Source organism: Myotis lucifugus, unplaced genomic scaffold, assembly GCF_000147115.1.
Source record: "Myotis lucifugus unplaced genomic scaffold, Myoluc2.0 scaffold_147, whole genome shotgun sequence".
NCBI classification, from domain to species: Eukaryota; Metazoa; Chordata; class Mammalia; order Chiroptera; family Vespertilionidae; genus Myotis; species Myotis lucifugus.
The window spans coordinates 208,281-225,199 of NW_005871195.1; the positions used below are offsets into that span (position 1 = coordinate 208,281).

Genomic DNA, 16,919 nt, shown 5'->3' on the forward strand with positions numbered 1-16,919 from the left:
CATATATATATATATATATATATATACACACACATACATATATATATGCCATGAGATGAAAAGGTTGAAAATCATTACTATAAGGCAGTGGTTCTCAACCTTCCTAATGCCGCAACCCTTTAATATAGTTTCTCATGTGTGGTGACCCCCAACCATAAAATTATTTTCGTTGCTACTTCATAACTGTAATTTTGCTACTGATATGAATCGTAATGTAAATATCTGATATGCAGGATGTATTTTCATTGTTACAAATTGAACATCATTAAAGCATAGTGATTAATCACAAAAACAATATGTAATTATATATTGTGAAATATTTATTTCTAATTACAAATAAATGAAATTTTGTCTTGAAGCATGGTGTAGCATGGGTAACAGTCTTAATATAACAACAGTAAGCTACATTGCTACATTTTGCGACAGTATGCGTAAAAAGCCAACGTCAGCGCGAAGGTTGAGTTTGCTTTCTCACCAGATCAGAAATTCTCGGGGCAGTCTTTGCAAGAGCACAACGAAGATCATCTTCCACAACAAGTCTAGTTCTGTATTTAGACTTGATAACCAACAAGCTGGAAAACCCTGTTTCACAAAGATATGTTGTTGGAAATGGAAGAAGAAGGCGCAACACAGTCTCAGACAGAACAGGATATGACTGCAAACACTTGATCCAGAATTTTGTAACTGGCATTGTAGAGAAATCAGTTCTCGCTGCATCGTTGTTAATAAGTTCAATGAACTCCTCTTGTGCTGTCTCAGGAACATCTTCAACTTTGACTGTGAATGGGCTTCTGGCAAGTGCAAATGGGGTGTCAGGTAGATTTGGAAAGTATGATGACATTTCGTCTGCAAGTATGTGCAAGTGTTCTTTCACAGAAATCATCATCGTAATCCTTTTGTCTGGTTCAATGTCATGTTCCTCAAAAAAAGCAGATAAGGTAGGCAACATGTAAATTTTATTTTCATCCAGTTTTTTTTGCCAAAGCAGAAGTTTCATTTGGAATGATCGGATCTTTTCAGACAAATCGAGGCATGTTGCATTTGGTCCTTGCAGTGATAAATTTAACTCATTCAAGATAGCAAAGATGTCAACCAAGTAAGCTATTTTCTGCAGTTCACTTTTATTGCTGAAAAGTGCTTCGAACTGTGATCTTGCTTTCTGATTAAAAAACGTTTTGAGTTCATTACGAAGCTCAAAAACACGTTTTAAAATTTTTCCTCTCGACAACCATCTCACATCAGTGTGAAATAGCAGAGCATTGTTCGGCGCATCCAACTCGTTGCACAGTTGCGAAAACAGTCGACTGTTTAAAGTGCTCGCCTTTACAAAATTGACACAACTTATGACACTTTTCATTACTTCTTGTAACTCTTGTGGCAGCGTCTTCATTGCTAATATTTGCAGATGAATCATACAGTGAGTTCCGATGACTTTTGGTGACTCATTCAGTATCAAATGTTGAAATCCAGATCGACATCCTAGCATAGCTGGAGTACCATCTGTGCAAACACCACAAACCTTTTCCCAAGAGATCTTATGCTCTTTCAGAAATGAACCAACTGTGTCAAATACATCATGGGCAGTAGTTGTCGTTTTAAGAGGTTTGCAAAAAAGAAACTCATCTTTAAAGTCGCCATCATTAATATACCTCACGTAAACCAGTAACTGTGAACAGTTTGCAACGTCTGTAGATTCATCAAGCTGGATACTAAATATTGGAAGTGGAGCAGATTTAATTTCCTGGATTACCTGATCAAGAATATCAGCAGACATGTCATCTATTCTTCTGCGGACAGTGTCGCTAGATAAAGAAATTGCACTCAATTCTGTAACAAATTCATCTCCGATCATAACTCGAACAATGTCTTTGGCCGCTGGCAACAGTAAATCCTCAGCAATGGTGTGAGGTTTCATAGCTCTGGCGATTCTGAGTGCCACCAAATATGAAGCTTCAACGGCTGCTACGTTTTGTTTGTGGTACTTGCCACCAGTGTCAAGTCTGGCTTTCTTGAGTCCATCAGCTTTGCTTCTAAAATAGTTGGTACCCTTGCTGGCAAAGCTCGGATGCTTGCTATCAAAATGGCGTTTTAGTTTGTTCGGCTTCATAGATTCGGCTGATAGAGCTTCACAACAAATAACACATTGCGGTTTCTCAATTCCTGCTGTAATTATTGAGGTAAAACCATACTGTAAAAAATCCTCACTATATTTTCTTTTCTTAACGTTCTTCTCTACACGATCCATTGTCATGGGATGGTTTGCTAATAAAAATAATATATAACAATAGCTTTAATAATACAAAAGATGATATATGGCATAGTTCAGTCAATACAGTTCATTAAAGTTTCCTATGATTTACAATTCTCTGTGTTGTTGTTTTTACATACCTGTTACTATCACAAGGGGGCAGTATTCACATCAACCACAGCTGAATATAAAAAGACCGATCAGCATCCAGATTAAGTTCCCATGGTACAGATATTTTTTTTTTTTGCAGTAGTTGATAATTTTACAGTACATGATTTTACATTTACCCAGTAATTATAATTCATCAAGTGCCGTTTTACCTTCAATACTGCTGCTTTCAACACAGCAGCTACTTTTAACAAAGTAGCTGCTTTCAACACAGTAGCTGCTTTCTACACAGTAGCTGCTCTCTACACATGTGTGACTGGTCCGCATAAGTACATTATGGTGCCAACCCTGTCACATACACCTGTATCTGTACGGGGTGTATGTGATGTGGTGAGTGAGATGATGTCATCACGCCGGTTACTCGTATGTGGGCGTATCTGCATGTGGGCGGACCCACCTGTAGATGGATAGAGGAGTGGTGTCTCGGTTCCTAAGACCATCGAAAATATGTGTTTTCCGATGGTCTTAGGCGACCCCTGTGAAAGGGTCGTTCGACCTCCAAAGGGGTTGCGACCCACAGGTTGAGAACCGCTGCTATAAGGGAACTAATCGCTAAACCTATTCAGTTCATATAAAGGTAAAATGGAAACCCATGAAAAATATAGAGTATTTCTCATAGGTCCCCTCTAGCCTAGCTAATTAAAAGAATTCTAGTCCTAGGCTGCTAAGTAGCAGAGAATAGGGTTTCTCTACTTAGTGCTTAAAAGGATCTAGATGCTCCTCACACAGAACATCTTATTCCTTTTAAAATTTATTCTTGAGGACTCACATGTTCATAACACAGAACTGAAAGACACTTAACTTCTGTGTACTTTATTGTCTCTACCTGTTAAAAAGATAACTATTCCTACCTCTTAACATTGTTTAACTAAATGAGATAAGGAACAAAAAGGGCTTAGTGCTCAATCATAATTGATGACATTCATTATCACCATCCCCAAAACCACTGTTAGAAAAAATAATAAGTAAGCTACAATAAGGATATTAACAGATTTCTTACGTTTTGGCAAGATGATCAACATGCATATGTTACTCAAAATAGTAACAGTTTTAAAGTGTCAGTAACACTAATGTTACTAATACCCAGTAACTAAATGTTCAAGTTTGGGAAATTTTCAGGAATCCAATAAAAACTTACCCAGTACGACGTACTGTTAAGATATTATTTGCTACTCCAAAGACTCAGAAGTACTTACTGTCTTTTAAACACATCTTTTGGCCTTTTATTTCAAAGTAGAGTTAATAGAACTAACTAAACAAATGAAAATGTTGAGACTATTTACAAGATATTACTATTCTAGCCTAATCCTACTCAGAACATATTGGAAATCTCTAAAATGATTTTATTCAAAGAAAATTAAAAAACAAACAATTGCCTGGCTCGTGTGGCTCAGTGGTTGAGCATCAATCCATAAACCAGGAGGTCATGGTTTGATTCCCAATCAGGGCACATTCCCTGGGCTGTGGGCTCAATCCCCACTAGGGGGCATGTAGGAGGCAGCTGATCAATGATTCTCTCTCATCTTTGATATTTCTATCTCTCCCCCTCTCCCTTCCTATCTCTGAAATGAATACTACTAGCCAAAACCAGTTTGGCTCAGTGGATAGAGCGTCGGCCTGTGGACTGAAACGTCCCAGGTTCGATTCCGGTCAAGGGCATGTACCTGGGTTGCGGGCACATCCCCAGTAGGAGATGTGCAGGAGGCAGCTGATCGATGTTTCTCTCTCATCGATGTTTCTAACTCTCTATCTCTCTCCCTTCCACTCTGTAAAAAATCAATAAAATATATTAAAAAAAAAAAGAAATGAATACTACTAAAAATATATTTAAAAAAAACCCCACACAAAACAAAAACAACAAAAACCCAAGTAGAAAAATTGTTATGTTTAATTAAATCTGGAAAATTATGAACTAAAAGTAAAAAAATTAACAAATATAAGACCGAAAGTAAAGCAAAAATACTAATAAGAATCTTTCATTTAAAAACTGTGATCCTTTAAAAACCTTGAAAAAAGCCAAAAATCCCCAAATGGAGAGGTCACTAAATATCCATGAATACTCACCCACTAGATCCAGATGCTTGAATCCATCAAAACAGTCACAAGTTTTTACTGATTACTATAATAGGGCAATGGAGCACAAGTTAACTCCATACTATCCCAAATTAAAGGTTATTATTACTGATAACTCCAGCGACCATTACAAATTACTCAAAGGAAAAGGAGATTGAATAATGAGTTCCAAGGTGAAACTTACTGTGTGCATGTGTGTAAATGTGTACATTTACTCTAGTTCTCTTAATGATATAAATCTGATAATATAATTCTTGTAAGTGTAAATATATTGGCAGAATAAAATTTTTAAAACGAATGCTATAAAATTCTTAAAGAAAACATGTAAACTATTTTTCATATTGGTTCAGATAGAAATTTGAGAAAAGAATTTGTTGTTTAAAGACTGCCTATTTCTCAACACAGTATGTCAGTAACACAAGAAAAGATTTTCAGTCCCCTGCACATATATGTGTGTGTGTGTGTGTGTGTGTGTGTGTGTGTATTTCTTATGTTAGGCCTTTTAATATACTAGTGATTCTTCTATTCAGAAAATTCTCATATTTCAACACATAAAAGACCTCCTAACATTTAAGATTATACAAAAGCCTGCTTTCTTAAAGATGAGGACTGTTTTCAATATTATTAAAACTTGAAAGTTAACAATTTAACAGAAAATATTTGATATTACCTAATTTCAAACAGGATTAAAAGCAAAACAGGGTCAATATCTAGAAGAAGACAGTAATGTTTTTCTCAATCTCTGGAAGTTGGGGTTAGAATGATCTCCCTCCCATCCTGTATTCCTCTACACCATGGCTTACTATGTGGTGAAAATTAAGACACACTACTACTGTAGAAATGGCCAAAAACAAAAAAATGGAAGATTCTATATTTCTATATTTTCCCCAGGTAACGAAGATGTAAAAGCTACTTCTACCTGATAATGTGTAGCAAGTAAAGTAACAAATGAAACAAGCCTCATTTGGTTTATATAGTTTAGATAAACAGGAATTAAAAAGAATACTGACATTTTAATGTCAAGTAAGCATACTCAAGCTACCAAAGAAACAGCTGATAAATGCTATAATTTATTCTAAAGACAGTTTTGCAATGTAATATATCTATCACTTATTAAACATGAAAGAACATCTGAAGTCTTGAGAACAGCAACAAAATAAGGAACACCAGAAGCATAAAAAATGTGTACCAACATTACCTTTCTTTCGAAAGAGTGCATTTAGGTAATTTTCTGCTTGGCATTCAATCTTTTCAGTGTTGGACTGGCCCTGAGATGATAGTTCCTCTGTTGGTGTTGACTGTGAAGAATCAAGAGATGGTATACAATCCTAAAATTATATATATATAAAAAAACACCAACATTAAAAAAATCACTTTCTAACTGTGGGATTCCATTAAAAATGGCAAAAAAAATTAACTCTCTAAATGCTCATTTGTTCTATCTTTTAAAAATATCAAATTATACAGAGATTATTAAATTTGAAACAGGAGTCAGGAAAAAAGAAATTTAGCTCTAATAGAGGGCCAACTTAGCCTTATTTTTTTAGCAAAACTATAATCAAAAAAGAGGGAAGAGCAGATAAGATATATTGCTGAATAATTTCACTATATAACATGCCAGCAATGAGAATTTTAACAACAAAGCAGTTATGTTTACCTACTAATCTGACCAAAACAGGTACAGGTTCTTGAGTTCTCATTTCCTCTCAGCCCTCTCTCAACAGTACGTAAAGAATTAGGATCCAACCATACAAGAAGATGCTGCTTGTCTAGTTTATACCCTATTCACAGTAGACACTAATATTTAATAATTTACACAGGAGATGATTACAATATCCAAAAGACTTCAAGAGAAAGAAGAAAGTTAAAATGTAGTACCACATTATCCTCCAACTACTGATTCCTGAGAAATCAGCCTGTAGGATGGTCTCAGACCAAACCAGGCCTCCAAGATCATCAGCCTTGTCTATGTAAATACAAAACAGATCTGAACTGATTTCATGAGTTAGGGAGCTATGAGAAAGAAATGTGAAATAAGCAAAAAAGATGAGTAGTTTGGGATTTTCACCTACAAGATAAGCTAAATGTTAGATTTCTAACATGAGACTTTAATTTTCTTCTCATTACCAAAATCAAGTATTTATATTCTACTGTAAGTCACAAAGTTTCAAAACAAATTAAGTTTAAAAATTGTGTTACAATTGTGCAAATAGTTTAGAAATAATTTCATAGCACTGAAACTTACACTGACTGCTTCTCTTTGTAGGTTACAAAATGAACATTTTTCATCCATAGACCAGTCAGTCAGTTCTTCTGGTTCACAGTCTTTAAAAGAGGGAAAAATATTCATTAAATACACTAACTTTATTAAAACAAATAAAAATACCACTCTCCAGAGCAATGGCTCATGTAAAAAAACTAACTACTATCAGTAAGGGGAAAACACCTAAATTAAACTGGTGACATCTAGAAAGAAATAAACAGGGAAGGCTGTAAGGAGAGTATTTTTGCACTTTCAGGGGATAAAGTAGCAAGAACAATGAGCTGGTTATAAATTAATTTTCTAACAATAGGGTTCATATAGCCTCTGTAAGATTCACTTTATCATTGCCTATTAATTTTTTATTTTCACTATGAAATAAATCAGAACAAAGAGATATGGGGGAAAGGAATAAATTTTGCATATTATGAAAGACAACATAAAACAGAGAAATGGAATAAAGCACCAGAAAAGCCCATAGATTTGAGAACATGGAATGCTGTGCAAGATAAAAGTAGAAATCCAGCCCTGACCAGTTGGGCTCAGTGGATAGAGCGTTGGCCTGCAGACTCAAGGGTCCCAGGTTCAGTTCCGGTCAAGGGCATGTACCTTGGTTGCAGGCACATCCCTGGTGGGGAGTGTGCAGGAGGCAGCTGCTCGATGTTTCTCTCCCATCGATGTTTCTATCCCTCTCCCTTCCTCTCTGTAAAAAATCAATAAAATATATCTTAAAAAAAAGAAGTAGAAATCCACAGCTAAAAAGTCAGACCAGATTTTTTTACATTGTTTAAAGGCTTGTTGCAATAGTTAGAGCAAAAACCAGGTAAACAAGTTATATTATTCAACACACAACATGACTTTTTTTTTTCCAGAAGAATGGTCCTTTATAATTCAACTAGAGGCCTGGTGCACAAAAATTTATGCACTGGGGGGGGGGTGTCCCTCAGCCTGGCCTGTGCCCTCTTGCAGTCTGGGACCCCTCGGGGGATGCCCACCTGATGGCTTAGGCCCGCTCCCTGGGGGGAATGGGCCTAAGCTGGCAGTCAGACATCCCTCTGGCAGCCCAGGAGCCCTTGGGGGATGTCCACTTGCCAGTGGGGAGCAGGCCTAAGCTGCAGTCAGACATCCTTAGCGATGCTGAGGAGGTGGGAGAGGCTCCTGCCACCATCGCTGTGCTGGCAGCCATCAGCCTGGCTTGTGGCTGAGCAGAGCTCCCACGGTGGGAGTGCACTGACCACCAGGGGGCAGCTCCTGCATTGAGCGTCTGCCCCCTGGTGGTCAGTGTGTGTCATAGTGACCAGTCATTCCCAGTCGTTCTGCTGTTAGGGTCAATTTGCATATTACTCCTTTATTATATAGGATAGAGGCCTGGTGCACGGGTGGAGGGCCAGCTGGTTTGCCCTGAAGGGTGTCCCGGATCAGGGTGGGGGTCCCGCTGGGGTGCCTTGCCAGCCTGGGTGAGGGGCTGGGGACCGTTTTCAGGCTGGCAATACCCCCTTCAGGGTGGAGGTCCCCGCTGGGGTGCCTGGCCAGCCTGGGTGAGGAGCTGATGGCTGTTTGCAGGCTGGTCAAGCCCCACAGTGGGGACCCTCACCCCATGGGGGTGTGGCCAGCCTGGGTGAGGGGCTGATGGCCATTTTCAGGCTGGCCACGCCTCCTGGCGACCCAAGCTCCCAGCCTCTCCTTTTTCCCCCCCTGGGATTTATTTATCTTCTATAACTGAAACTTTGTATCCTTGAGCGGATCCCAGGTCCTCCTTGAGCAAGGCCACAGCCAGCTGGAAGCAGGTATCTGGGATTTATTTATCTTCTATAATTGAAACTTTGTATCCTTGAGCGGATCCCAGGTCCTCCTTGAGCGGAGGCCACAGCCAGCTGGAAGCAGGTATCTGGGATTTATTTATCTTCTATAATTGAAACTTTGTAGCCTTGAGTGAGCTGAGGGCTGGCCAGGGCTGGCGGGAAGCTTGGCTTCCTCCATCACCGGGGGCAACCCAAGCCTCCTGCTCGTTCCAGCTCTGTGGCCACTGCCATCTTAGTTGGGTTAATTTGATTACTCGCTCCTGATTGGCTTGAGCGTAGCAGAGGGACGGTTAATTTGCATGTTTCTCTTTTATTATATATGATTACTATAATATAGAATATTTGTGGAAAACGAACATTTTGTGATGAAAGATTTCCTGAAGATATAACATTGTCATCCCAACTATACTTAGTATAGACAGTGATTTTTGAAACTTACTCCCTGTAACAGAACTCCCCCCCCACCCGCCAATTTCTTTTCCCAAATAAATTCATATGTAGAGCCTCAAACCATAAAGCAACCATTATCAATCTGAGGCAGTTACACTAGGACTAATTTGAAAAGCACTGGTGTACCACAGTAATGTACTCTCATACTTTTGAAATACATAATGAAGTTTAATATGTTTCTGGTAAACTACACAGAAAATACACTTATCTGTTTTTGAAGTGATTATGAGTAAAATTTAGTTAGAATCAGCCCTTAGGATACTCTTGCATCGATCCAAACACACATTTGAAGATAATACATAGAAAATAAAATAATTTTTGGAATATAACGTGTAGTGATAGCTTCCTTTGATTTTTGGCAGTGGTCCAGAAATATTCCTGCTATTTATCTGAACTTGAAAAGGCAGCAAATAGGAACAAAAGATCCAGTACAGAATAAAGGAAAGATAACTGTGTTTGAAGTCTATGAAAATCTAGGACTTGAACTTACTAGCTGTAACTAGTCAAGCCATAAAGTTTTGTGTTTTTTTAAAATTTCCACACCTATAAAATAAGGATCCCACCATTACTTAATTTATTTGTGGATCAAATGAAAAAAAAAGTGAAATAATAATTATAAACTACAAACATCATACAAAAGCTATTAGCAAGGTAGAATTACCAGTCTATTTTAACTCCTGTACTATCACACCTATACTTAATAAGGTTAGTTTGCAGAAGGCAGATAATTTTAATTTAATATCTGCTTAAGATATTAAACACGCTTTTGTAAACAACCTGAAAAATCAAAAAGTTTATGCGATCTATACAATTATAAACCCAGAAGTGTAGTTATATATATTTATAATTTTTTTCAACCTTTCACTCTGTCACTGGAACAGAATCATACATTCACACTCTTGAATGCAGGATCATGCAGTGTCTTACTAGGGAGCCAGAGCTCTCTGACCAATGGGATGAATACGGAGAAGTGACAGTATACCAATCTAAACTGAGGAATAAAAATGCATAGTGAGTTCCCACAGTTCTCCTGAGCTTCCACCATCCAACATGTGAAGAACTTGCTTCATATAATCATTACTCCTTCAGTCTGTGACCTGGAGTCATGAGGTGATGTGATCCCCATCCACAGCCTGGAGTTCAGTGAATCTGATCACGCATAAGCATGAAACAGATTTTGGAGCTGTTTGTTATGCAACATTAGTGTAGCAAAAACTTGACTCATATGCTAAGCAGAAGATAATTTTGATCAATGAAATCTAAACTGCTTTTTTATTATAACTGCATGAATAGCAAATATGAAAGCAATCTAGCGTTGTGATTTTTGAAAAATAGGTGGTAGGCTAGGGAAGGGGTATATCTGAAAAATCATTGTAAGGTTTCATGAAGTTTCAGTGATAAAATATGTTGATTCAAAGGATAACTTTGGATTAATTAAAACCATTACCAGTTGTACAATAAAATTGGGCATGCTGAGATTATCCTCATTTATTTCAGAAGTCCTTCAAGGAAATGTTAATTAAAATAAATGTCTACATAGTTAAATAAAGAGCAATGAATAATCAATGACTACATAAATGCCAGTAAATTTTGCTGGATTCAAAAGATCTAAATATATTTTGTAAAAATATATTTACAAATATTTAAAAATACTCTTTCTCCAGCAACTTTTGAGTCCAAATAAACAATGGTAGGATTATATATATATATACAATATATATGAAAACAGATTTTGAAAAATCAACGATAGACCCGATTTCTCCCTCAGTACAGGTTGTCTTTTCATGTCATAAAAATTAAATAAAAACTAAATAAAAACAGAACATAATCATTTTCTCTCTCACGTACACTTTGACAATGAATCAGGTATCTTCTTTAAAATAAGTTGTCTCTCATTTTGAAAATTTTAAAACATGATTGTATAAGTTCAAAAGGGTCAAATTGTGTACTTTACAGGAACCACCTTACTAATGTCATGCTCTAGCCAGTTTGCTCAGCGTATATATAGCGTTGGCCTGCGGACAGAAGGGTCCCAGGTTTGATTCCAGTCAAGGGCACATGCCCAGGTTGCGGGTTCTATCCCCAGTAGGGGGCATGCAGGAGGCAGCCAATCAATGATTCTCTCTCATCATTGATGTTTCTACCTCTCTCTCCCTTCTTCTCTGAAATCGATAAAAATATATTTTTTTAAAAAGGGCAATATCATAATGAAAACTGATAGTAAATGAATGACCATCCTTTCCACTGCGGGTAAGTACTCTTGTAGTCAGTTTCCCTCAATCATTTAACCGAATCTATCTTGGAAAGATAACAGACTTTGAAATTAGAAAACCTTGGTACTGAACCATGGGTTTTCCACCTTCCAGATGTCGCCTTGGGCAAATTACTTTCTCTGAGCTTCAGTTTCCCTCTCTGTAAAATGATGATAATAATTGCAGCTTAAGGCTGTAGTATAAATTAAATTAAAAAAATATGCAAAACACCTAATAAGCCATAATAAGATGTTACTTTTAGTTTATTTTAAATAATAACACTTCTTTTGAATGTTTTTATTCTATTCAGTAGCCTTTAACCATAGGAAATAAATCTGGAATTCCCAAAGACAAAACCCAATGAAAAGTGAAAAAATAATACTGAACTAGATTTTTCATGAAGGTCATGAAAAAGTGATTATCACTATGTTGATTTTGAGGTAAGAGACTGAAGAGTGGGCAATTTTAAAATAATTTTCCAAGGCGCTGAGAGGAGGGGACCGTAAAGGGGGGGAAATGGGAGATATCTGTAATACTATCATTAATAAAAAATATATTAAAAAAAGAATTTAAATAATTTAGCCTGTAAAAAATAAGATAAAATAAAATAATTTTCCATTATGAAACTACATATTAACCATATTGAAAAGTCCAAAAAAGAAAAACTATTCTTAATCCCACCAGCCAGAGATAATGATTAAGAATTACAATATTTCCTTCCAATTTATCTATGCCTTTTTAAAAATTAGAAGCAGCCGAATATTTGAGAAGATCAATAAAATTGGGGATAAATCTCTAGCCAGAATAAGCAAGAAAAAAAAAAAAGAGAAAACAATGGGAAATAAATGATGGGCCATCACTATTGGTCCTGTGAATATTAAAAGAATATTGTGAACAACATTAGTTGTCCACAAATTTTATAACTTTAGATGAAATGAATGAATTACTTGAAAGACACAGTATACCAGATTTCACACAAGAAAAAATAAAGAAGCTTAATAGGTCATTTCTATTAAAAATTTAAAATCAATAATTAATAACCTCTCAAAACAGAAAGCTCTAGCCCAGATGGTTTCTCCACAATCTGCTCCAGAAAAAGGAAATATTTCCTCACATACTCTGATTCCATCATTACCCAAATAGCAAAACCTGTCTGAATAGATACCTCACCCAAGACGATATGCAGAGAACAAATTAAACAAATGAAAAGGCACTCAACATCATATTCCATTAGAGAATTGCAAATTAAGATAAGAAACCACTACACACCTAACAGTATGGTTAAAGTACAATACACTGACCTCAAATGCTGGTGAGGACGTAGAGCTAAAAGAAATGGTGGGAACGCAAAATATTATGGCCACTTTTGAAGATAGTCTGGCAGTTTCTTCCAAAGCAAACCATAGTCTTCCCAATGCCATGGTGCTCCTAGGTATTTACTCAAATGAGGTGAAAAAAGTCCACACAAAAACCTGCACACAAATGTTTACAGCTGCTTTATTCATAATTGCCAAAACTTGAAAGTGACCAAGATGTCTTTCAAAAGGGTAAAGGAATTAAGCAAACTGTGGCAGTATTATTTAGCAATAAAAAGAAATGAGCTATGAAGCCATGAAAATACAGAGAGGAAATTTAAATGCATATTGCTCAGTGAAAGAAGTATAAAAAGGCTAAACACTGCATGATTCCAAGTATATGACATTTTGGAAAAGAAAAAACTATAGAGACGGTGAAAAGATCAATGTTTGACATGGTTTAGGAACAAGGGAGAGGACTGAAAAGGCGAATACAGGTGATTTTTAGGGCAAACTATTGTGTATAATATTCTAATGTTCTAATGGTGAATACATGACATTGTATATTTTGGTAAAACCCACACAAATGTACAACACACAAAGAGTAACCTAGTAAAAATTATGGAGGCTTTAGTTAATGCATCAATATTAGTTCATCAATTATAACAAATGTACCACTAATGAAAGATGTTAATATGGGGGTACCTAAGACAAAAGGGAAGAGGGAGTCTATGGGAACTCCTCATACTTTCTACTAGATTTTTCTGTAAATTTAAAACTGCTCTCAAAAATACTATTTTTTTTAAATTAGAATCATATTATACACATGCTTATTTATCACAAATATTTTCCATCTCACATATACTTCTATATCATTTTTAAAAGATAAATACAGTTCATCAAAGAGATGCATTTAACTTATTTAACTCAACATCCTATTTTTGGCTATTTAAGCTTGCTTCTCTAATCTTGGCATTATAAACACCATGATGAATACATTGGGAGACATCTTTCTGTACACATTGATCGGAGCTAATAATATAATTTATATAAATAACTTTAAAATAGTATTAGATTCTCAATTCATATTGGCAAACTACCAAATTTTGACAATACTAGGCCATGAGTTCCTAGTAGAAAGAGATCCTATTTATTCTTCTTTCCTCATTGCTTATCACAGTTCCTAATTCAAATTAAGCATTTCAAATAGTCCACTCAATAAATTTTATTAAAAGTTAGTTTTGATGTCTCCATCATCATAGTGTTAACACTTGGAAAAAAATATTAAGCCAAAAGATTAAATTTCAGTAGTAGTATAAGCCAGGGGTCAGCAAACCTTTTCTATAAACCACGATAGAAAATATCTTAGGTTTTGCAGGCCATGCAGTCACAACCATTCAACTCTACTGTTGTAGTACAAAAGCAGTCAACAGATAAAATATTATTAACTGGATAATTAAATTTGAACATTTTATAATTTTCACCTTGTGAAATATTAATCTTTAGATTTTTTCCAACTATTTAAAAATGTAAAACCCATTCTTAGCTCACAGGTCTTCCAAAAACAGTCAAAGAGCTTGATTTGGCCCACATGCTATAACTTGCAGATGGCTGATATAATCACCCTTTGAAATGTGGACACATAGAAAAAAACACACAAAAAAACACAGTAAGGATCTTAATAGCCAGTTTACACATAGGCCTACTGCAGTCTTAATATTTTTGTAAAATATCCATAGTCAGGCAATTAAATCAGATGATCCCATGGATGAAATAAGCTGGCCCATCAATAAGATATGAAAAAGAATTGACTAAAATTCCTGTGACAGCAGGAAAAGTGACTTTTGAGGAGATGGAGAAAGAAGGCAGAATACAGAGAACTTTTCTAGGAGTACATAAAATTGGGAAGTTTACGACATTCGAAGTTTCTTTGGAGACTTTACTCCAAAAAAAAAAAAAAGTAATTGTTATGTTTTCCTCAAAAGGACAAAAAGTCATGACAACAGATCAAAGAACAGAGAAAGCTATTTTGTTTCCAACAAATTAAAAATTAGCAGTATTCAAAAGCTTTTTTCAAAGCCATTTAATCTGAAGGTGGATCTGAATCAAATTAAAATATAAATCTCTCAAAACACTAGTATATGATACAAAAGTATTAAAACACACTGTTTGCCAAAGTTGATTTTTAAGGTAGCAGTATGAAATTTAGAGTATTTTTTTAATAGCCCGCCTTTCTCCCAGAACCCAGCTGCGCCCCTGCCCCAGCACCAGGGAGCATCAATGCAGACGCTCCCCATGCAGGTTTGTGATGTGGTTCAATTAACCTAAATGTATTATAAAATTTAAATAATATGCATTTAATTTTATAAAAAATTTAGAGTAATATACAAGAATCCTTTGCTATCCAGTTTACTTGGTTCCTGAGTTTTGAAGTAAGAAGGGTTCAGATATCCAGTGATTTAGAAACATACACTAATCTATATGATTCCTGCGTACAGATATGTATAGTGAGAAATACCTATACTTGTAGTCCTAGCATCTAAAAATGAAACCATTTTTAACAATGGTAACAACAAAGAAAGCACACTTATTTAAAAGAGGATAAGAAGTTGGAGCTGTAATAGATAGCTTCTACATGGCTTTTCAAAAGGCTCTACACTTTGATAATACTGTTTTAATTTTCCTTAAAAACATAGCTGTCTTCATCCTTACACAGATACAGATTTATTACAATAACGAAATTCATGCACGGGTACGGTCCCTAGGCCTGGCTGGCGATCGAAGCGCAAGTGTCTGGCATGGAAAGGCAGGTCACAGCTGACCTCTGGGCCCTGGGCAACCCCTGAGCCCCGTGCGCCCCCCTCCACCTGAGTCACGGTGCCCAAGTTCCCATGCGGAGATGAGGTGAGCGTGGCCAGGGCGGTGGGCGGGGGCGCAGTGTGGGCTTGGGGCCGCCCAGCAGCGTTTACAAAAGCCAGGCGGGCAGCGCACTCTCTCCTGGCCAGCTTTGCAGACCGGCTCCTGCACAAACCCATGGGGAGCCCGATGGGCCCCTGCAGTCCCAGCAGCTGCGGCCTGGCTCACCCACAGGAGGCTGTGCAGGTGTGGGGCTGGATCCTCACAGGCACCCTGCACCTGAACGCCTGCTGCCAGCACCTTGTCGCCAAAGCCCACCATGTTCTGCACCGCCCCCTGGTGGTCAGCATATGTCATATTGAGTGGTCGAACTCCCCATGGAACGACTGCCCGATGGGACAATTTGCATATTAGGCTTTTATTACATAGGATTAGTGCAATCATACTTAAGCAACAACTAATTAGAAGTCTTTTTAATTAAAAAAAAGCAAGAAAGAATTTTCCTATGAAATTTGGAAAAAGCTAGAACATTAGGGATGAGAAAGGGCAATGAAATTATGTGCCTATGTAAGAGAAAAAGATTGAGTTACAAAGCTTAGCTAATTTTATAAATACCCTACCAAGGGAAAAAATAAAGGCACAGAAGTGGAAATAAAGTACAAAATCTATTGGAATTAAAAAATAAATGGAATAAGATATACAGCAGTGGGGTATGAAATCAATTAATTAGTTAAATTTGTCATAATAGATCCAAAATGTAATATTGTGCAGCCATTTAGAATAATGACCAAGAACTTTATATACCCAAATGATATACTAGTGAACAAACATAGTAGGTACAAAAACTATATACTATGTGGACAGTATATACTACTTTAATAAAAAAATAAATACATACAAACATATTTTAAACTTAATTATAAAAATGTTAAAGGTTATCTGTGGGTCATGGACTAATTTTTCACTTTTGGGCTCATTTATATTTTCTAATTTCCTAAAATGAACATGTGTTATTTGTACACAAAAGAAATAACCATCAAAAAATAAAATACATGTATTTATTTCCTTAGAACATTCTGCCCTTTGTATAATAACTAATTTCTGAAGAAACATAAATTCATACATATATTCAGAACGATATATGTAAATAAATGAAAGCAAGAGGCTAAAAATCACAAGCTGGACTTTGGGTTATCAGAAAGCAATTAAGTATAATGCTGCCTTCTGACATGAATGAAAAACAGCAGGCTGAAGAAATACCAAGCATAGGTTAAACTCTTATTTCTTAGATTTTTCCTTTATTTATAAGCTCAGAAAAAAAGGCGAAACTACAGTCAGTTTTGCTTATAACAGGTAAAAATATTTAATTTAGTGTTAAGCTATGACACAGTGAGAGATGTTGAAAGTTTAAAAGAAGATAAAGATCTTAGCCATAAGAATGATAAAATATTGGAATGGGTATATTTTGGGATCTTGATCCTTATCGTCATGTTCTGCATGGATATCATTCATCTG

General features: G+C 36.3%; 1 protein-coding gene across 1 annotated transcript in view; it reads right to left on the reverse strand.

The window, feature by feature from the left end:
- LOC102422997 (ligand-dependent nuclear receptor corepressor-like protein) overlaps window positions 1–16,919 on the reverse strand; it is a 112,156-nt gene that overhangs the window by 35,665 nt on the left and 59,572 nt on the right. The window contains exons 4-5 of the mRNA XM_023759094.1: window positions 6,735–6,814; window positions 5,688–5,817 (exon numbers count right to left, since the gene is read on the reverse strand). Of these exons, the coding sequence (XP_023614862.1) occupies window positions 5,688–5,817; window positions 6,735–6,814 (210 nt within the window). The remainder of the gene's footprint in view (window positions 1–5,687; window positions 5,818–6,734; window positions 6,815–16,919) is intronic.